Below are 22,600 nucleotides of genomic sequence, written 5' to 3'. Positions count from 1 at the left end.
GTTTGACAAGCTTGTTAAAGACAAAGGTTAGAAGACCAGCTCTAAGCAGCCTGATGCTCCTGTGACAGCAGTTGCAAATTTTAAGAAGTTTAAGGTCCACGAGACACCCTCCCTGGATGCATTCACAAGGGGAAAATCAACACCAGAAAGGTCAGAAGGACAAAAAGCCAAGGACAACTTCCAAAGAGGTACAAATTGAACTCCAAGGTTGAGGTCCATCAATGTCTAACTGCACCATCCATCACTGTTTGAGTGACGGTGGGTTCAATAAAAGAAGACCCAGGATGACTCCATTGTTGGAAAGATAAACCTAAAAAAGCCTATGTGGAATTTGCGTGTTGAGAAGCCACAAGGCTTCTGTGAGAATGTCTTTTGGACAGATGAGACAAAGTTGTAGCTTTTTGGCAAGTCACGTCAGCTCTACTGTATGTCCACAGATGAAAAAAAGTTTCCAAAGAAAAGACCACCATAACTACTGTGAAACACAGAGGAGGCTCAGTTATGTTGTGGGGCTGCTTTGATGCATCTGGCATGTGGTGCCTTCAGTCTGTGCAGGGAACAATGAAATCTCAAGACTATCAAGACATTCTGAAGTGAAGTGTCCTGCCCAGTGTCAGAAAGCTTTGTCTCAGTCACAGCTAAATGCACCCAAGAATGGCTAAGAACAAAACATTAAACTATTCTTAAGAGGCCTTCTATGAGCTCTGCTTTGAAATCCTATCGAACATCTATGGGAAGAATTGAAATATGCTGTCTGGAGAAGACCCCCTTGAAACTTGACAACACAGGACGAGTGGGCCAAACGACCTGCTGACAGGTGCAGAAGTCTCATGGAGAGCTCCAGGAATTGCTTGTGTGCAGTGATTGCAAACTATCAAGGTTAGGTAACAAAATATTATTAGGTTAAGGGTCCCATCATTTCTGTCAATGCTGTTTTCATTTGTGCTATCATTTGAAATATTCAAAAATCTAAAGCAAAGTTTGATTTTTGTTAAATACGGAATAAACAATGATGGGTGCCAATTACTTTTGCCAGTTTCAGTTTACTTCAGAGGAAATTGTGGGTTCTTCTTTTTTGTGGAAGGGTGCCAACATATTTGTCCATGTCTGTATATAAATAAAATAAATCACAGAAAGACACAATCAGTTGTCTATTCTGATAACTGAAAAACTAAAATTTGAATCAACCCCTTGTGACATTAACAGTTCAATCCAGGTTTTAACTTAATAATGTCCATATGGAAAACAAAATCTCAGAGTTTACATTAAAATGATTCTAGAGATAGGTTAATATGGGTTGACGATGTGAAGTGTAGTCTATCAGTGTTTGATTTATTTAGGCTCTGCCCTGTATTGTATGTCTCTTGTTGTGCTCATTCACCTTGGACATATAAACATTTGCATATACATTATGATATGACACCTACAGTATTTCATTGCAGCATAGAGCAGTAGGTAGCACCGCTGCTACACAGATCCAGCATCGTTTTAGGAGAGTTTGCAAATCCAATGTGTGTTTGCATAAGGCCTCACCCAGCATCATAAAATATGTACAGCTTAGGTTAATTCTGGATTCCAAATAGTAACTGAGTGAGTTTAGAAGGGTGTTTGTCCATAAGCAGATTCTGCGATGGAACCTAAGTCTCTTTCCTGCCTTGACTGGGTGCTGCTTAAATGGGCCCTGACCCCACTGCAGGCCCAAACTGGATTAAGCAGTTTTAAGATTATAGTCAATCCTGAGCGTTGACAAGGGCAACGTTGCTGGAAAATGGCAGGACAGTCAAAGACGCAAATGTTAAAACATTGAACCTATGGGAAATACGGGGTTAGGTTTTTAAAACAAAACATTTAAAACAAAACATTATTTCTGAAAATATGCACTTTATATACCCTGAAATAATCCATTAAAAGAAATGTCATTTTATAACCCACTTAATCCAGTACCCAGAAAAGACCCGGAGTGCAAACCCTGATCTCCTTATTAAATGCAGCAGTGCTACCACTGTGTTATCATGCCACTCAAAATTACTCAGTAGTACACAGAAAAACTTTTGGTCTTTATTATTTCTTAGAATTTGTGACCTCTTGTGCTAACATCACAGTTAAAAAAAATAATAATAATAATCAAAATACTTTAATCGCTACTAGCGGAACACACTGAAACTGACAAGGTCTCAACATCATCTTCAACACTCTGTCCTTCACAGCTGATGGATGGCATTAGAGATCAGGAAGGATGCATCGGCTTTCTACACCACTTGAGATCCTTAAGGGTCTCTGAGTATGGGAGAATACCAAAGGTGAATTGACATTTAACCTTGTGGCTGCAGGGGACAATGGGGTCGGCAGTCTTTACTTTCCTCCTTGTTGCGGATATAAGAAACCATCAATTTGTTAACACCAAACTCACAGCCAATGGTGCCTAATCTTATATCACAGCTCCAGATGATTCAAAACTATGCGGCAAGAGTTCTTACATGAACCAGCAACAGTTTAGCACATCACACCCATCCTGCTTTGCCTTGCCACTTGCTCTCTGTGTTTTACAGGATTGAGTATAAAATTCTATTAATAACCTACAAAGCTTTAAATGGTGTTGCACCAGACTACATCAGTGACCCTCTTCATCACTCTGCTCCTTTTCACCCACTAAGATCCTGTGATTCTGACAGTCCTGTGCCCCTCAGTAAGTTGTAGATAGATGTGGGTGACTAGGCCTTCAGCTGTAGAACGCCCAGCCTTTGGAATGACCTTCCTAAATTAAATAGATCAGCTGAATGCATTCATTTTAATAACACAACTTAAAACTCACCTGTTCAGGAAGACTTTTAACTTAACCTAACATTCTGCCCCTTCTTTCAATTTACCTCTCTGTCCAGATTCTCAGGATAATTTGTGTGCGCGTGTGTGTGTGTGAGTGTGTATGTGTATTATATCACAAATGATGTCATTGGTTCAGGCTTTTCATTTAGTATTGAAATTGGTATTTTACTTTTTTGTATTCTTTTTAATGATTTGTATATCCTGTATTTATCGGTTTAGTTTTCTAAGCAGAATATATTTGTATCCAATGTTACATAATCCCATCATGAGCATGAGAAAGGTGCTATATAAATAAAATTATTATTTTAGGTTTATCTAACATATTTATATTCTCACTAAGTCACATCACATGGAATTGGAGCCCAAAGGACTTGCACTACTCAGTGGAGGCATAATTGCAACATCAAACAATGAATGCACAGTTGAGCTCTTTACTCTACAATGGTAGGGTGTTCAAGACCACAAAAGTGCCTAATTGGATACAAGTTGCTCCCCAAACTTAATGCAAGTTGCACCTCTCATTTTTTTTTTCTCTGTTATGTATAGCCGTGAAACCCACAAATTTGCAAAAATAAAAATGAGGTTACTAATAAAATCTCGCAAATGCTTGAAGTCATGAAAGTTAAACACACGAATGTTGAGGATCGACTGTATTGTGTTATTGACCCGTTTTATCTCATAATATTAGCAAACTTCTGGACACAGAATAACAAATTGCAGTGCATTCCTTGTAACTTACAATTTATCTATTTACCTTATGTTATTTTATTTTTTTAAAAAGTGTTAAGTTGGAGATTGTGGGATTCAGCAGTACATAGGCAGTAGAGGTGGGCCAATACTCTCGTTCTACTTTCATAGGGCCCATAAAACTTCAAACTGGTGAGACCATTTCTGCTTTGTGACAGCTTAGGCAGCTAATAGGAGATTTGCAAATGAGTAAATATTTGCATTTCTATTTTAATTTTGTTATTTAAAGTGATATTTGTCTTTCAGGAATGTGGGGATTTCATGACAGGGATCTGATGTTAAGAAAATCTCTGTATGCCATGATGAAGAGTGGTACTGAGCGGGAAGCCCTGAAGAGACGATGGAGATGGCAGCAAACACAGCAAAACAAAGAGGTAGGAGCATAAGGCTGTAGTTATGAGTACAGAACCACAATTTAAAATATGTTTTTTATTTAAGTAAGTGTACTTCAAACACTTGATTTTTTAAGTGTGGGAAGGGAATGTTTTGCAGAAAAGACTTGGAATGTAAATCTGAGCAACAAGTTTTTAGCTAAACCTTGGTTAATACTAGAAAATGAAATCATTCATTTACACAAAGAACTCAAGTCCATAAACCCCTGGTCTTGACAAGACTTCGGGCCCCCTTCTTCAACCTCAGCTAAAAGCAAGTACCAACTTACAGACAAACTGAATGATAATGCATTATTATATAATAGTATATATTAGTGCATTATATAGATAGATAGATAGATAGATAGATAGATAGATAGACAGATACTTTATTAATCCCAAGAGGAAATTCACATAATCTAGCAGCAGTATACTGATACAAAGAAACAATATTAAATTAAATAATAATAAAAATGAAAAGAATTAAAATAAAATTAATGTTCGCATTTACTCCCCCGGGTGGAATTGAAGAGTCGCATAGTGTGGGGGAGGAACGATCTCCTCAGTCTGTCAGTGGAGCAGGACAGTGACAAAAGTCTGTCACTGAAGCTACTCCTCTGCCTGGAGATGACACTGTTAAGTGGATTATTCATGATTGACAGGAGTTTGCTTAGTGCCCGTCGCTCTGCCACAGATGTTAAACTGTCCAACTTTAATCCTACAATGGAGCCTGCCTTCTTAACAAGTTTGTCCAGGCGTGAGGCGTCTTTCATCTTTATGCTGCCACCCCAGCACACCACCGCGTAGAAGAGGGCACTCGCCAGCCACAACCGTCTGGTAGAACATCTGCAGCATCTTACTGCAGATGTTGAAGGATATATATATATATATATATAGTACTTGTGAAAGGATTCAGACAGCACAGGAAAACGTTTGGGAGCAGCTGCCCATATACTTGAAGTATGGTTGCCAAAGATGAAGGTTTGGTTCATATTAAACTTGTCTTAACAGATCTCAGTCCAAAAAACAAACAGACAGGCATGCAAACATGGCGGTTTCATTGTCAGGCAGGAGAAGTTGCATCCTCGGGCCCGTGACCGGAAGTGATGTCATTGAATCTAGGCAAAATTTCCCATGCTCGGTCTGTTGATGAAACAGAGAAAGGATCAGTGCACTCTGCCGTCCTCTGGTCTGGCATATAATTACCTTCATTTGAGCCCTTTAGCTGCCTCTATACTTTATAATAGTGTCTTTATCAATATCATGCTAACCTAAACATCAACATAAGGAAATATCTACCATACAATAAAACACTAAGGTCTGTGTGTCCAGTCCCTCAGAGCAATCTGATTGGTCAGTTTGGCATTAATGATGCGACAAGAGAGGAAGAGTGAGTGTTAAGACATGAGGAGGAGCAAAAGTGTGTGCCGAGAGAAGATAAAGAAGTTAAATACCATTAAGTCATTAAGATATCATTTTGACATTGTAATCAAATATGTTTGTGCATGCCACCAGAAAATAAACACGTCAAACAGTAAGTTGTTTTTTTTTTTAAAGTTGGACCTACTCAATCTAATGTGTAATAAAATGCAGAGATCTGTGTGTGTTTCAAATCCTTAAGAGCAATCAGATTGGTCAGTTTAGCTTGGTGACGCAACAAAAGAGGCAATGTAAGTGTGAGATGCACGAGCAAGAGTAAAGGCGCATGCCGAGAGAGTCGCCTTCAATAATGGGAAGTATAAAACTGGACAGGAGGTGAGACAAATAATGAGTGATGTGGCACTGGACTTTGCTGAAGGTGCTCCGCAGCTGCCAACACTCATAAGCTGCGCTTTGAACAGGTGGCAATAAGTTGTACTGAAGTGATTCTGTAGAGCTCTAAACAATAACTTTAGAACCATCACCATTATCTTTGTTTAATATTCTGCCTCTTATCCCAACAATAACGACCAACATTTATCACCAGGTCTAAATACAGTAGAAAACACAACTAGAGGGGAACTATAGATTAATGCTAATAATGAAATAGCTCAGTTATAGAGTTTTTTGTCTTACCGAAAAACTGACCATTACCAACAAACCCGAGACCAGCCCATTTGGCAGCAATAACAGCTTTGAGCCTTCCTGAGTAAGTGTCTACATGCTTGACACAACTGGATTTAAGCACAGTTTACCCCATTATTCCTGGCAGGTCCACTAAAGCTCTATTACAGTGGATGGGAAGCATCTGTAAATTGCCATCTTTAGCTTTCTCCACACATGTTCTATGAGGTGTAAGTGGGCTTTAGCTTAGCCACTCAAGGACACTCAGAGTCTTGTCCCAAAAGCACTCTTGGCTGCATGTCGTACTGAAAGGTGAACCGTTCCCCCTGTCTGAAGTGGTGTGCACTCTTTAAGGACTTCTCAAAATCTGATGCATTCATCCTTCCCTCGATTCTAAACACTTTCCTTTACCATGCTGCTGAGAAACATCCCCATAACTCGATGCTGCCACCACCATGCTTCAGCATAGAGATGTTAAGTAGATGATTAGCAGTGGCTGGTCGTTACCAGACATTAGTGCTTGGAGTTCTGCCCAAAGAGTTCAATTTCTGTCTCATCAGACCAGAGAATCTTTTTCCTCTTCTGTCATATAGCTGTTATTTAAGGGTGACCCTCTGACACACATGCATGACACAGTGTATTTGTAGGAATGTATGAGGACTTGGTAAAGCACCACTGCCTCATAGTACTTCTTGTTAAGCAGTATCCTTTGTTTCTTTTCTTATGGTGTGATCTGAGCAGGCGTCTTAGGTTGTTTTTTTTTTACTGTATGATTCACCTGTGTTTGTGTGGATTTCATACAGTCCAAAGACTCTTTGGTTTGTTGAAGAAATTAAACCCAAAATGGGAATATATTTCATGGGATAGAGATTCTATATTTCTCTTTGACAATGTTCATCACAAGATTAACATGGATGAGTGGGTACTGAAATACACAGGTGGATAATTTCTCTTTTTTTCATCACTTGGTGTAATTTATACAAATGCACTGATGCGTTCTTTCCTTTTCTGCAGTCTGGTTTAGTTTACACAGAAGAGGAGTGGGAGAGAGAGTGGAATGAACTTCTCAAACTGGCATCTAGTGAACCACGCACACACCTCAATAAGAATGGAGTTACAAGTGGAGGGTGAGTACACATTTGGTACTTTTTCAGGAGGTGGTATTGCAGTTCTTCTGTAACTGTCTGCTCAGTAATGCTCCTGTTTTGGATTTCAAAGAATATGGAATTAAGACAGAAAAGAGCCAGTTGTATAACCTTTTTCCTCTTCATCCTTTCCCACTTCTGTGTGAGGTCGATGTGCTTGATCAGTCTTCTCCAAACAGCATGGCCCTGCACCTCCTCTCTAGTGAAGCCCATTTCCTTCAGATCTTCTTTTACTTTCTCCATCCTCCTCCACTTTGCTTTCACTCACTTTATCTTCCCCTGCACTTCAATTCCCATCTCTCTTTTTGCCCACATATTCATTGTTTCTCCTCATCACATGTCTACACCACATCAGCCTACATTCCTGTACTTTCTTAGCTATCTCGCCCATTTTTATTGTGTCTCGTTTCTTACTCTGTCCTTTTTTGTAACTCCATACATCCATCTCAACGTTCTTATTTCTGCCACATTCAACTTCTTCTTCTGTGCTCCCTTTACTGTCTCCACATCTCAGCTCCATACATCATTTCTAATCTAACGTGGTCTTAAACCTTACATTTAACTTTCACCTTAATTCTTCAATCACACAATACTCCTGATACCTTCTTGTAATTGTTCCATCCACACTGTACTTTATGATTTATCTCTGCTACTAATTCCCCATCTTCGGCTACCACTGATTTTGAATATTTAAATTTATTCACTCTTTTCAATAGCTCTCCCTGCAGGCTAACTTTATAATCCTGATCATCATTAAACCTCATATTCCATCTTCTTATTTATCTTCAGTCCTCTATCTTCCAAACTCCTCTCCACTTCCTCTCTTCTGGTGCTACACAATGTAATGGCATCAGCAAAAAGCCTGAACCAGGGGGAATTGGTCTTTTATCCCATGGGTCAGAGGTAAGGATGTAACACTTTGCCCAATCCCGGATGATACCACTACAAGTCACCACTCTTTTAGTGACGAACGATATCTGGATAGCAGGTGTGAACGATCAGCCCCGTTCCAGACAGACACCAAGGATACACAATGTCCAAAAGCACACACATTTATTAAACAGTTCTTTTTAGTACACAACACAGTGCCCTAAATCCACACTCTTACCACAACTCAGTCCTTGTATAACACTTCTCTGTTTCTTCTGCCCCCTCCACTCCTCTCTCACAAGCTCTGTCCTCTGCCTCCCGACTCCTTCTCCCTGAATGGAGTGAGGCGGCCCCTTTTATAATGCACCCGAATGTGGTCCAGGTGCTCCCTGATGACCTTCCTTTGCACCCAGAAGCACTCCGGGTCTGCCTGCTGGTGTGACAGAAGTGCTGCATACCATGGCTTCTGAACCTGGCAATGGCCACGGGTCGCCACAAGGTTGAGCTTCCCAGCTCCATGGTTTCCATGCAATCCCGGAGGGCAGCCCTCATGCATCCCGGGGTAGGAATTGCCCCTTTCCTGCTCCCCTGCTTCTCCGGGCCTCCCGGTAGGGAAAGGTCCCCGGCTGTCTATAACATAGGTCAACCCTAAACCTCCTTTGGACCGCATCCTGCGATACTGACATATTAAATAAGAATTATTTTAAAGAAAATGAACCAGTGCAACAGACAAAGAGGAGAACAAATGTAATAAATCAGTTATATACAAATCATGAAAATAAATGGCAGCAGTTGGATTTGTAACCGCACACCCCAACACTCTAACACATTTAGTATACAATTAACATGAAAAGAGAAAATCTTTGAATACCCAAAGTCCATACAGTTCTGTTGCTCCTTAAATGAAACTCTAGTCTTTCCTCCTCTCATTTTTGCTGTTTCCAGAACGTGCACCCCAGAACAATAATGATTGTTTTCAGCTCACCCAATCTTGACCCTATTAACTGTCCCATCCATTTCTTTCTGTAGCACGTCAATCGGTAATGTCTTTGAGATGGCCACCTCCAAACTGAGAAGGACTTCGACCTTTAAATGAGGTAATTGTCCTGTCTGGCCTTGGATAGTCCACGCCTGTATCCTCCACCACAAAGCTTCTGCTCAGTATTGTTCTTTTCTTCCCCTTTTTGCACTCCTTTTTAATAGTAGATTAGCATCCGTTACCATGGCAACCTCCTGTAAATCATTGCATCTGAATGTACCTTAGAAAGGTCCTCCTTGTTGCTGTCTGCCCAACATGCTTGTTTTTTTCCTCACAATTTTATATACATGCTTGGGTGGAAACAGGGTTTACATTGAGGGAGGACACAGGGAGACGAAAGACAAGCCAGAAAATATTTTACATGACAGTGCTACAAGGACTTAACACTACAGTAGAATAACCAGAGCCTACGAAAAAACTTGTAGATCTGGCCCACCTTAAATCCCATCGCACCTCTCCGTTAGCATCTTTTGTTCTGTAAATGTGCTGATAAAGACAATCAGCAAGCAGTCTACTATTCCATCCCCCCACAGCTGCAGAATGTGCAAAATGTTCTCCCAGCTCATGCCTTGATTGATTATCTGGGAGTGAAGTGCTGGAGTTTTAGAGTGGAAATAATAGATCGTTATTTGGAACACATGCATCTCATGTGTGTTCCATTTCTACAATAATCTGTGTAAACACATTGTAAAAACAGAAATGTTTTTCATATTTTAGTAGTAAATGACAAAATGTAGGAATAAACTATATAATGTGTGAAGCCTGAAGTCCAAAGATCAAATAAACACTTTCACAAAAGGTTCAAGGACGATACAATAGCTTCTGTGACGATGTACTGACTTGTAATCAAGAGTCCCCGGTTCGATCCTGACTGCCTCCTATATCTGCCGTTTTCAGTAGTGAGCTGCTCTTATTGTTAATATTACATAGTAAACACATACATTTGGTTTGCTTCTGTAACAAACGGTGTACATTTATAGGACTTGTAAAAGTTACCGTTTTTTTTTTCACTTTTATTCTCTCAGTCACGATCACGATACATACTACCGCCCTGGGGATCTGATGCTGTTAGTTTTTATTTGAAACTGGACATAACTGTAGATGTGAGTGGTGTTTTGAGGAAATGGAACTGGGCATTCTCTGATCTGGAGGGATGAAAGCTGACACACAAATGCTGGTGAATCTGCCTTCTTCAAATCTCACCGTCACTTGATTTTTTTTTTTTGTTCAGTTTTATTGAGTGTTCCTGCTCGCGTTGAATTAGTATGCACCTTACGGTTTATGATGTCAAAAACAAACAAAAAAGAACAGAGACATAGGTGTATATGATATTTGGAATTATTCATTTTATGACTTGTATAGTACATTTCAGAAAACATTGTGGCACAGACGCAACATTATTCATATAATTCATAATCATTCACATAACATCTTGCAGGTGTAATCGGTGACCGTATTTTTTTTTTCCCCCAATCTTGCCAGGCTCCACGTTGCTTTATTGGGTTGTGTTTCTTTTGTACTCCAGGACATGCAGAGGAAAGAATAGTACAGAGAGGTCAGTTCAGCACCATAGGCAATCATCAAATTCAAATGTTAACAGTTCACACACACACAAGGACCGTCCTTCCTACATTTACGACATGTGTACCTGTTGCAATGTACACACTTCTTTCTATGCTGTGGTTTCTATTACACACTTGAAAGAAAGACAATATATGTGACATTTTGAAGAGATAGATAGATAGATAGATAGATAGATAGATAGATAGATAGATAGATAGATAGATAGATAGATAGATAGATAGATACTTTATTAATCCCAAGGGGAAATTCACATAATCCAGCAGCAGTATACTGATACAAAGAAACAATATTAAATTAAATAGTAATAAAAATGAAAAAATTAAAATAAAATTAATGTTAGCATTTACTCCCCCGGGTGGAATTGAAGAGTCGCATAGTGTGGGGGAGGAACGATCTCCTCAGTCTGTCAGTGGAGCAGGACAGTGACAAAAGTCTGTCACTGAAGCTACTCCTCTGCCTGGAGATGACACTGTTAAGTGGATGCAGTGGATTATTAATGATTGACAGGAGTTTGCTTAGTGCTCGTCGCTCTGCCACAGATGTTAAACTGTCCAACTTTACTCCTACCATAGAGCCTGCCTTCTTAACAAGTTTCTCCAGGCGTGAGGCATCTTTCATCTTTATGCTGCCACCCCAGCACACCACCGCGTAGAAGAGGGCACTCGCCACAACTGTCTGGTAGAACATCTGCAGCATCTTACTGCAGATGTTGAAGGATGCCAACCTTCTCAGAAAGTATAGTCTGCTCTGACCTTTCTTACATAGAGCATCAGTATTGGCAGTCCAGTCCAATTTATCATCCAGCTGCACTCCCAGATATTTAAAGGTCTGCACCCTCTGCACACAGTCACCTCTGATAATCACAGGGTCCATGAGGGGCCTAGGCCTCCTAAAATCCACCATAAGCTCCTTGGTCTTGCTGGTGTTAAGGTGTAAGTGGTTTGAGTCTCACCATTTAACAAAGTCTTTGATTAACTTTCTGTACTCCTCCTCCTGCCCACTCCTGATGCAGCCCACAATAGCAGTGTCATCAGCGAACTTTTGCACGTGGCAGGACTCCGAGTCATATTGGAAGTCTGATGTATATAGATTGAACAGGACCGGAGAATGTACAGTCCCCTGCGGCGCCCCTGTATTGCTGCACACAATGTCAGACCTGCAGTTCCCAAGACGCACATATTGAGGTCTGTCTGTAAGATAGTCCACAATCAATGCCACCAGGTGTGAGTATGCTCCCATCTCAGTCAGCTTGTCTCTAAGGAGCAGAGGTTGGATCTTCATTTTATGACCAGAATAGTACCAATAAGAAAACATCGCACTAATGCAATATTATTTGAAAACGAACAGTGTCATATCAGGTGTGAATTTATGCTGCTGCTGTTACTTAGATTCAGATCAGGAGGGGTGGGGTGGGGTGGGGTGGGGGGTGCAGCTTGGTGCACGATTGAGAGAATAAAACTGAAAAAAGCTAACATTTACAAGTACAATAAATTTATACACAATATCCCATATATTTGTCTCTTTCTTTTTTTGCGTTGACATCGTGCACCAGAAGGCGTGAGCTTATTCAGTGCGAGCAGGAACACACAGGTGGCCAGTTGCTGTGTGCTATAACAAGCTTGACTTGGCAGCGATCAATGCACATTTACTGTGCAAGACATGCACGGGGGCCACTGAAAAAAGAAGAGTGTTCATATCTCTCCTTGCAGAGGAACTTCATCGTCGCATCTTACTAGAAAAGGCGATGGAAAAAGAAAAGAAGTATGCAATATTGACAAGCTTCTGTTCCAAGGCATCCACTTTCCCCAGGAAAGTAAACTGAGTCGGTGTCAGGTGCCCTTTCAATGTAATGGGAACTACAGCACAGAGAGAATAGTGCGCATTGTAACAGATACACATGTCGTAAATGTAGGAAGGACGGTCCTTGCGTGTGTGTGAACTGTTAAGATTTAAATTTGATGATTGCATATAGCGCTGAACTGACCTCTCTGTGCTATTCTTTCCTCTGCATGTCCTGGAGTACAAAAGAAACACCATACAGCAACGTGGAGACTGGCAAGATTGAGAAAAAAAAACAAAAAACATGCGGTCACCGATTACAACCACAAGATGTTATGCGAATGAATATGAATAATGTTGCATCCGTGCCACAATGTTTTCTCAAATGTACTACACTGGTCATAAAATGAATAATTCCAAATATCATATATATCTATGTCTCTGTTTTTGTTTTGTTTTTCTTGACATCATAGACCATAAGGTGCATACTAATTCAGCGTGAGCAGGAACACTCAATAAAACTGAATTAAAAAAAATCAAGTGATGTTGAGATATGAAGAAGGCAGATTCACCAGCGTTAGTGTGTCAGTTTTTATCCCTCCAGATCAGAGAATGTCCAGTTCCATTGCCTCAAAACACCATTCACATCTACAGTTACTCCCAGTTTCAAATAAAAACTAACAGCATCAGATTCCTAGGGTGGTAGTATGTATCGTGATCGTGAGTGAGAAAATTAAAGTGAAAAAAAAAATGTACAAGTCCTATAAATGTACACCGTCTGTTACAGATGCAAACCAAATGTATGTGTATACTGTATAATATTAACAATAAGAGCAGCTCACTACTGAAAACGGCAAATGCAGGCAGTCCCCGGGTTACGTAAGAGATAGGGATTGTAGGTTTGTACTCAAGTTGAATTTGTATGTAAGTCGGAACAGGTACATTATTTTAATAAATGCTATTGTTGACCGACTATAACCAAGTGCTCTGCCAATGAAAGATGGAGTTTCACCTCTCTCTGACCTTTTTATTATTTCTACTTTATTTTCAATGGTGATGGTTTTTCTCTTCTTTACTATATCACCAGCACTTGCAACAGATTTGTGTTTCATAGACATTCTTAAAGGGTGAAGACAAAAGGTTAAGATGGGCTCTTCTGCACAGCACTGTACAAGCTATCACAGCAGGAAGGCACCAGTCGTCAACACATCTGATGTACTGACAAGAGACAACTTCCTGCTATGTACGTAACAGTACAAGCCGGCTTGCTATTGAGAATTATGGGGGCGGCGAGGGGTGGTTCACCACTCGCCCTCCACTACAGTATGCTGTCTGCAGCATCCGCCCACAGAGAACGAACATGGTGCGGCCAAATACGAGTAGTGAATCGCCCACCACCGCCCCATTCAACAGGCAGCCATCCAAGGCACACTACAATGCTACCTCGATCCGCCCTGTTCACCCTCAATGGCCTCCGTTAAGCCACAACCAGGTTACCGCTTGCAGCTGCCCACCGAGAATGAACTGGGCAGCCGTGTGTGGTGGGCGGGCAGTGAAAACGCTTGCCGCCGGGAGCCACCCAAGGGACACTACAGTGCGCGAGCAGAGAAATCGGCACCAACCACCGCTTGCAGCAGGCCGAAGATGACGGAGCTGCAGTTACTGAGGCGCATGTGTCGCAGCTGCAGCTCCATTCATAAGTCGTAGGTCGGATGTCTGTAACCTAGGGACTACCAGTATAGGAGGCAGTCGGGATCGAATCGGGGACTGTTGATTACAAGTCAGCAAATCTTACCGCTACGCCACAGAAGCTGTTGTATCGTCCTTGAAACTTTTGTGAAAGTGTTAATTTGATCTTTGGACTTCAGGCTTCACACTATATAGTTTATGCCAACATTTTGTCATGTACTACTAAAATATGAAAAAGTTTCTGTTTTAACAATGTGTTTACACAGATTATTGTAGAAACGGAATACACATGAAATGCATGTATTCCAAATAACGATCTATTATTTCCACTCTAAAACTCCAACACTTCATTCCCAAATAATCAAGGCATAAACTGGAAGAACATTGTGCATATTCTCTGGCGGTGGGGGATGGGATACCAGGCTTCTTGCTGCTCGTCGTTATCGGCACATTTACAGGACAAAAGACGCTGACGGAGAGGTGCGAATAGAGTTAAGGTGGGCCAGATCTGCAAGTTTTTTTCGTAGGCTCTGGTAATTCTAGTGGTAAAGATCATCCCTGATGTACTGTAGATCTGCCCTAAATGGGATCTGGCCTGTTACCCCAACACTGCTTTTACCCCGAGTCCTCACTCCCTCATAGTGTACGTATCCTAGGCAATCCTCACATACTTCTCTGGTCCTCCTTTCTTTCTCATGCTCCTCCAGACTTCTTGAAATGGCACTCCATCATAAGTCGTCTCCAAATCAGTAAACACCAAGTGCAAACCTTTCTGTTTTTCTCTATATTCTTTTATTCTACAACAAACTAGAAAGGAGAGATAAAATCAAATAAACACTCATGTTGAAGTTGTTCTGTTTTTATTTGTATGCATTAGGGATATACATTTTTTATCAAATTTTATAATCAATAGCGGCTCCACCCTTTGACTGATTAAAGACCATTAAATTGCTAAAAAAACAAAAGAAGCACCTGATTAATAATACAGAAGATAATGCAGGGATAAACTTCTCAGAAAAGCTCAGTTTATGCATTATGGATGTAAAATTTGTTTTCATGTTAACTGAAAAAATCTCTTCACATTGCTTAATGTGATGTTTAATGCATTATTGTTTAGGAATAGAAAAGTATCAGCATGCTTTGGTGCCACTTGGGTGTGCAGCCTGTTAACTATCAGGCTGGAATCCAACATCAGCCACTCTCACTGCACCAGATAGAATAATTTTGCTTCCTAAAATAAACATCATTAGTTGGCTAGAGATCAGAAAACATTGCTGGGTAACTTAAAGTGAAGGATCTCTAAGGGAAATGTTTCTACTCGCACACCACAGAGATAGGAAAAAAATCTAACCAGGATAATAGGGAGGGAGACACCCAACTGAGCAGGTGGGGAGTAGCTGTGCACTCCAGTGTGTGTGTGCCAGGGCCAGTAGATCCCACAGAAGTGAATTTTCAGATAATGTCAGATAGGTGTGAAGGACTCGTAGAGGTGCTAGCAAGAAGATTCCACAAGAGATAAATCAGACCCCATTACCCAAAACCCATAAAAGTGATTCAGAGACCTGACCATTTAAAGAACTTTAGGAGTCTGAGCTTACAAGGGGCTGCTGCATTGTACTCTCTACCACACTACTTGGTAATTTATTCTATGGTTCTCCATGTGAACAAAAACATTTTAATATTTGTGCAAAATTTATGCTTAACAAGCTTCAAATTATGTCTCTATTGAACTAAAAGCTTGGATCCACTGTACTAATTTCTTTCATAACTTGTAAACACTTCAGTGTTAGACTTAGTTCCTCCTTTGCTGGGCGGCACATTGGGTGCCAAGCCATCGCCATCGAGCTTGGTCAGCAGCAACGGCCTTGGTTTCATCCCATGCCAAGTTGACTTTAAGAAGGTCTTTGAGAAAGGTGTGTTACCAGGTTTCCCATGCACATTGTGGCCACTTTTGGTAGGTGTTCTGAGGAGCATGCAGATAATGTGGCCTGTAAACTGAAACTGGCGTTCCATGAGAACATCAGCTAGACGCTTCAGTCAGGTCAACTCTTTATCTCAATTTGCTTGAATTGTCGTTTTCCTCAAAAATTACATCTTCCTTCTTTCTGGCATGGGGTAGAACATTTCCTGTTTCCCAATTTCTGTCACATTTGACAGTGAAAATGCTACTTTTGCCAGCTAAACTGTTTATGCTTTCAGTTTCCAGGTTTTTGGAAATGGTTTTGCTGAGGAGTTTAGTAAAGAAACCCCACATGAATGTTCATAGGATTTTCACTTCACAGCCCCTCAGAAACATCCTGAATTATAACACTTTGTTTCTACTTATTGTGTCTTCGTAATCATTTATTACACAGACTTTTCCTTTTATTTTCTAAGGCCATTACCCTTTCATTGTGGTATTTACCACTGAATGTTAACTGATATCTCACATCATCACACTGGGCAGATTTATTTCACATCAGGTTTTCTCTTCCTCTTTTCTAATATGCACTTGTACTTCTTAATGGAGTGTTACATTGTTTATTTCTGTTTATTATCATTCAAACTCTCTCTCATTTATTTCTCTCATGCTCCTTCCCAACTTTATTATCAGCTTCCTTGGATCAGGGTCATTTTCTGTTTATTCTTTCACGCAGTCCGTGTCTTGTAGCCAACTGTTGTTAGTATATGGGGTGTGGATTTGACTCCTGTTCTTATTTTTGAGGAATCCTTAATTTTGGCCTGCAGAATACAAGTTTGCCAGATGTAGATATGGTGGGAGCCATGCAGGTCCTCTTTCTCTTCTGTAGCAAGCCTTACCACATTACTTTTTTACGAAGCTGTAGGTTCAAAGACATCTTGTGTTCTGTGCTATATGAGCCCTCAACAGGAGATTTGAAATGAAGGATATCTTACATGTTTGAAAAATAATACAATGAACATACTGCAGGGGAAGCGGTTCTTTCCCTAACAAAGACATGAGACCAACACCTGGGACTACATCAGAAGTGTTTTTAAGCTGGGGTTTAAGACTAATAAAGAAAGACCCCTCAGTCATCCAAACCTGCTGTTAGGTAATTGCTAAGAGAATAAAATGATTTTCACTTAATTTTCTCATGACTTGTGGTATTTACTAGATTCACTAAATCTAGAAGTTTTTTTTCTCTTTAATTAAAACACTGTAATTAATGTTGTGTCCAGTCATACTGTTTTCATCTTTTTGATGTTAATTATAAAGTCAAAAATGTTAAAAAGCATTGCATTTCTTTTACATGTTGTTTTGTTGTAATTGCAATCAGCATAAGCTATTTTTAAATAAACATAACAGTCTCACATCCATTTCATGGTTAAGGGGACTAGACCTTATGTCGGCACCATTGGACACAAATCAGAAAACAGCCCTGGACAGGGTGCCAGTCTGTTATAAGACCCACACCTACACTGGCACTCATGTGGATCCAGTTTGGAATCGCCAGTCCATGTAAGCACCATGACCTTAAAGAAATGAAAGGGAAAATTAAGTACAGTCACTGAACACGTACAAATCGGGTTACGATCAAAGAGTTCGCCAAACTTTTGCATCTGTTCACGACCACACACTCGGGTGACGAACAAGCCAGTTTCCCTTTCGGTTCGCACGCGCCGATAATTTCCGCACATGTTCAGTCTCTCCCTGTACAGTACATTATTCTCGGTCAGACGTGCATCGCGTAGAGGACTTTACCTCAAAACTGTAATCTCCTCTCCACCCAGCTTCCTGCTCACTTCCTTCATGCCAGAACTCGACTCATGCAAGGTTAGCTTTTGTATAAATTAAGGATTTTTCAAATTTTCATTTTTTTTCCCTGTGCTTAAAACTCATTAAAAAAAGTATTTACAGCGAGCGGTTCGTAAGGCTGTAGCGTGAACTCTTGCAATGTTAGTTTTCTCTGTTCAAGATTTTCTCAGTGTTATTTTTTTAGATTCTAAATTACATTTAGTTTACTATTACACTGTGCATTCTATGGTATAATTAACTATTTTTGTGCTTAAAAATCTTTAAAAATATATATTTACATACAGCTTGTACGGTCTGGAACGGATTAATTGTATTTAGATACAATCCTATAGGGGAAATTACTTCAGGTCACGACCAAATCAAGTGGCGAGCGGTCGTGACCCGAGGTTCCACTGTATAGTGCCTTTGAAAAGTACTCGCCCCCTTAAAAGCTTAAACAACATTGAACCAGAGTGAATTTAATATGGCGTATTTGACACTGATCAACAGAAAGACTTTTTAATGTCAAAGTGAAAACAGATCTCTCCAACTTGGTCTGAATTAATTACAAAAAAAGTCTAAGGTTAGTGTTACTTACTGTGTTAAGCAGAAATAGAATGATTTACTTTATAATAAAGAATAGTCACATCAAATACTTGAAATATTAAATAGTGTGCCTCGATTTGAATGTTTAGAGTGTAAATATTCTCACTTGTAATAGACATGTATCATTTTTCATCCTCTGGTAGAGGGTTAGAAAAGAATCAAAAGATAACACGATATTCATAAATCAAGTCTAAAAGGATACCCCACATGCTTATGTTTGACATTTGTCATTTTTAGCCTTCTGCGACTGGCTCTTTGTGGGCTGGGACCACCGGTAAAGAAGCAAATATCAAAAATATGATTATATTCATGATCTATATAGCATACCTACTTTACTGATTCCCATTTTTTTTTTAAAGTTTTTTGAAAAGATTAACTCTGATCCTTTTGAAAATTACTCTTGAATCCTCAAGTTGAAATCTAATTTAAACTCTAAATTTAATGCTCATTTTATTTATCAGGATTGATGATGTTTTGAATTTAAATATCTAAACATTATTTTTAGTATATATTTTTATCTGTTTTATTTACAGCTTTTATTACTTCCTCTAGGGAGCACTCTTTTTGAACCCACTGTGGGGTTTAAGATATATGTTAATGTACAAGGGGCGTTTAACTATAAAAAAGAATTTATGAGCTGCACTTTATTTATTGACTACAATGAAACGACTCACACACTATTTTTCTATGTAGTCTCCTGCCACTGCAATACACTTGGTTCTAGTGTTCAGGAAGCTTCTTAATCCCAGAAGAGTAGAAGTCTTTTGACTACAATCTGACCTTCTTCCACAGTGTCAATAACCTCCTCCTTCAACTTGAATTTCTTCCCTCCTAAAAATTCCTTAAGTGGAATGAAGAGATGATAGTCTCTTTCTGAATGACTTGCACCAATCATACACTCTAGACTGAGAGAGACACTCATCCCCAAACTGATTTTTAAGTCTTGAATAAATCTGAGATGGAATGAAATATAATAATAATTTACTGTGTAACACTACTGCGTACCTCCTGCATGTTAATTACAACTGACAGGAAGGGGGAGCAGCTAATACTGCTAACGACAAGTTCAAATATGCATGTGTTTGTCCAATACGTCATGTCTACCTTGCACTCTTTATAAGGACATAGCATGAAAGTTCCTGCTTTTAATTGAACTGCCCCTCGTAATAAGAACTACAGCATTTTATGAGTAAACTATTTTAGAGCATCTTAAATGAATATTTGTTTTAGTGTGATTTCTATTCTTGGTGGTGGAGTATATTTTAAATTTAAATATTTAAACGAGCATGACTTCTCTCCTACCCTAATCCTGACCCCTCGTATCCCATTAAGGGGGTGATCCCCTTGGGTCAGTTGATGTGGCATGCAGAACTTCAACTCCTGTTCATTTTTGTTGAAAACACCTGTTGGTTTACTCTTTATAATAAGAGTGTAATTTCTTGCACAAAATATCTGAAAATGGCATGATTTTCGGGAGGGCTAGACTGCCAAAAATAGAGAGGGAACCCCAAAAAGCTTGACATCTTACATAACTAGATATCAAGATGTCATAAGTGGAGTTTTTTCGTGCCAACCAAAAAAAAAAAATTTAAGTGATTCCAAGGTGTTTAAAAGTAATTCTTATGAATACACTATAATAATAATAATCATCATCATAATAATAAAAACTATGAAAATTTCCAGGATGAGAATAATTGCATTACTACCCTCTGTGTCACCCTTTTAAAATAAACATGTTATAATTAAATATACAGTAGCATTACATTAAAATCAAAGAGCTGTAACTGAACTCAGTGGGAAGTAATATTTCTGCTTATGAATATATAGATCTACATGAATCAGTGCTGACTGCTATTTTGGGATTTTGTGTTAATCATTCACAATGAACTGCTTCTTAGTGTTTTCTCTCAGCCATGTGTGATGCAGCTAGATCTTTTCCATTTGGCTTCCTTTGTTGTCCAGTGCTCCACATTTATTCTCACTTTGGTCTATTTTTAATTAAGCTGATTTCAGCCTCACTGCATTCTTTAATAGCACCCCATTACTTTCCATTTCAAATCTGCACTGCACGCGAGTTTAGTTTGTGCTTCTTACTGGGCGAGAGTTGTCTTTGTGTTGTGTTCAGTCGCCAATGGATTTAGCTTTATTCTGTTGCATTTAGCATGGCACCACAAGTCCCCCCCCACCGCAAACAGAACATGGGTAAAGTCACAGATGGCCGTCTTCAAGTACATGTGAAAATTGACAGTTGTGTATACATTGGTCTGCTTTGTCAACAATCCTCTTTACTGAAAAATGATTTACAGTAACTTTGACCATCATACACTACATAGAAATTGCATTGTTAACATCTCGTTTACCGTGTTATCTTCAAGAGTGTAAAAAGCAAAGGAGATTTTACACCATTAACTTTTTGTCATTAAATTAGTATCACATCCATTCACTGAATTGAACCCACGTACTTAAACTAGCTCAGAGGCAGGGTGCCAGTCAATTGCTAGTACACACACCATATGACACTGGGCATGTTGAATGGGGCATTGCAGTGCAACTGCTGCTGGAAGTGTTGTTTGGCATGCTGCAGCTTTTTTGTGTACTTCAACATTGTGAAACATTTTCTTTTTCCTTAGTCAAATAAGAAAATGTCATAAAGGGTGATCTTTGATAAATATTCTATTAAATGCTTACATTAAGAAGCAAGATGCAACTTTGGATGGGTAGGTATTTCTACACTTAGTTGAAACTGTATAGACAAGTCATGTTTATTTATATTGCACATTTAAAACAGCTAAAAAGTTGACAAAAGCTCTTTAAAATAATAAAAAACTACAAACAGGTTAAAAAGCAAGAGTGAAATAGGATTATAATAATAATAGTAATAATAAAAATTTATTTATAACATGCTTTTCACAGCCCAAGATGGTTATACAAAGCATACCAAAAATAGTTAAAATACATAAAAGGATAACAAAAAATATTATACAAAAGATTTATTAATTGGATCAATTTTAAGTCTCTTTTCAAGCACACATAGTGACTGGACTTCTAGGAGCATTCCACGGGGTGAGCTGATACACAGAAGGCTCTGACGCCCATTGTACTCTCACAGTGTTTTATAGTGAATATGAGGCTCACTGGGGAGCCAACGTAATTCCCTCATAGTTGGTGTAATATATTCCCAGGGCTTGGTGTAAATGAGAACTCTAACATCAGAATTATGAATGTACTGCAGTTTGTTAGAATAAGAGAAAAGGAAAATCAGATCATCATATAACAAAACTAAATTCTTGCAAGCTTGCAATCTGAAAATATAATTACACAACTAAGCACCCTTACTAAAATAAAATGTATTGCAATATAGTGAAAAAATATGTGAACCTATCTTTCAGTATAATGAAACATTTATGTGTTTAGTTCAAATATATATTTTAAGATTAAATATGAAATTGGTATATATATATACATATATATACACACACACACACACTAGGGGGTTCCCCCGTGCTTGCTTCTCTTGCCAACCACCCCGGCCTGTGTAACACGCTAGCCACTTCACGTCTCTGCCACTCGTGTTGTGAAGAGAGGGTCTGAATACATCCAAAGGAGATGCGGTCGCTCCTCTGAAACGCACTCTTAAACGGTGATGCAATGGTAAACAAATACAGTTTTTTTTTTACCTCCTCTTTGCTCGATCTGCATCTGCATCTCGTGCGGCGCTTCAAACATTTAAAATAAAGTAACCACCTAAGTGCATGATATGCTTGAATGAATACCCCAGCAGCAGTAGGTGCAGTAGAAGAAAGCCAAGCCATTGCAGACTCACTTATCATGGATGCCAGTGTCGGATGGTGAAAAAAAAACTGGGTGGAGGCATAGTTTTTGGGGGGATAAACGGAATCAGCACTTCATAGCTCAGGAGAAAAGAAAAAAAAAACACATATACAAACTGTAATTTTGCCTACACAGAGCGTTATGAGTAGTGAGAAAAGAGCTTTATAAATGTAAAGAATTATTATTAGTAGTAGCATAGCCAGAAATGTGTTGGTCGGCTTATATGAAACTAGGAGGACGAATAAAATTTCACCCAAATAAGACAGTTTATAGAACTTGACCGTCAGCAGCCAAATGAGGGGGATCTTCTAAAGCGACGGGCACTAAGCAAACTCCT

General features: G+C 39.3%; 1 protein-coding gene across 2 annotated transcripts in view; it reads left to right on the top strand.

The window, feature by feature from the left end:
* otud7a (OTU deubiquitinase 7A) overlaps positions 1–22,600 on the top strand; it is a 539,312-nt gene that overhangs the window by 427,461 nt on the left and 89,251 nt on the right. For both annotated transcript variants that reach the window (XM_039773581.1, XM_039773580.1), the window contains 2 exons: positions 3,817–3,944; positions 6,999–7,111. In XM_039773581.1, coding sequence (XP_039629515.1) covers positions 3,817–3,944; positions 6,999–7,111 — 241 coding nt within the window. The remainder of the gene's footprint in view (positions 1–3,816; positions 3,945–6,998; positions 7,112–22,600) is intronic.

This window comes from Polypterus senegalus, chromosome 12 (assembly GCF_016835505.1).
Source record: "Polypterus senegalus isolate Bchr_013 chromosome 12, ASM1683550v1, whole genome shotgun sequence".
NCBI classification, from domain to species: domain Eukaryota; kingdom Metazoa; phylum Chordata; class Cladistia; order Polypteriformes; family Polypteridae; genus Polypterus; species Polypterus senegalus.
The sequence above is the reverse complement of the archived record's forward strand: the minus strand, read 5'-3'. Positions and strand labels throughout refer to the sequence as shown.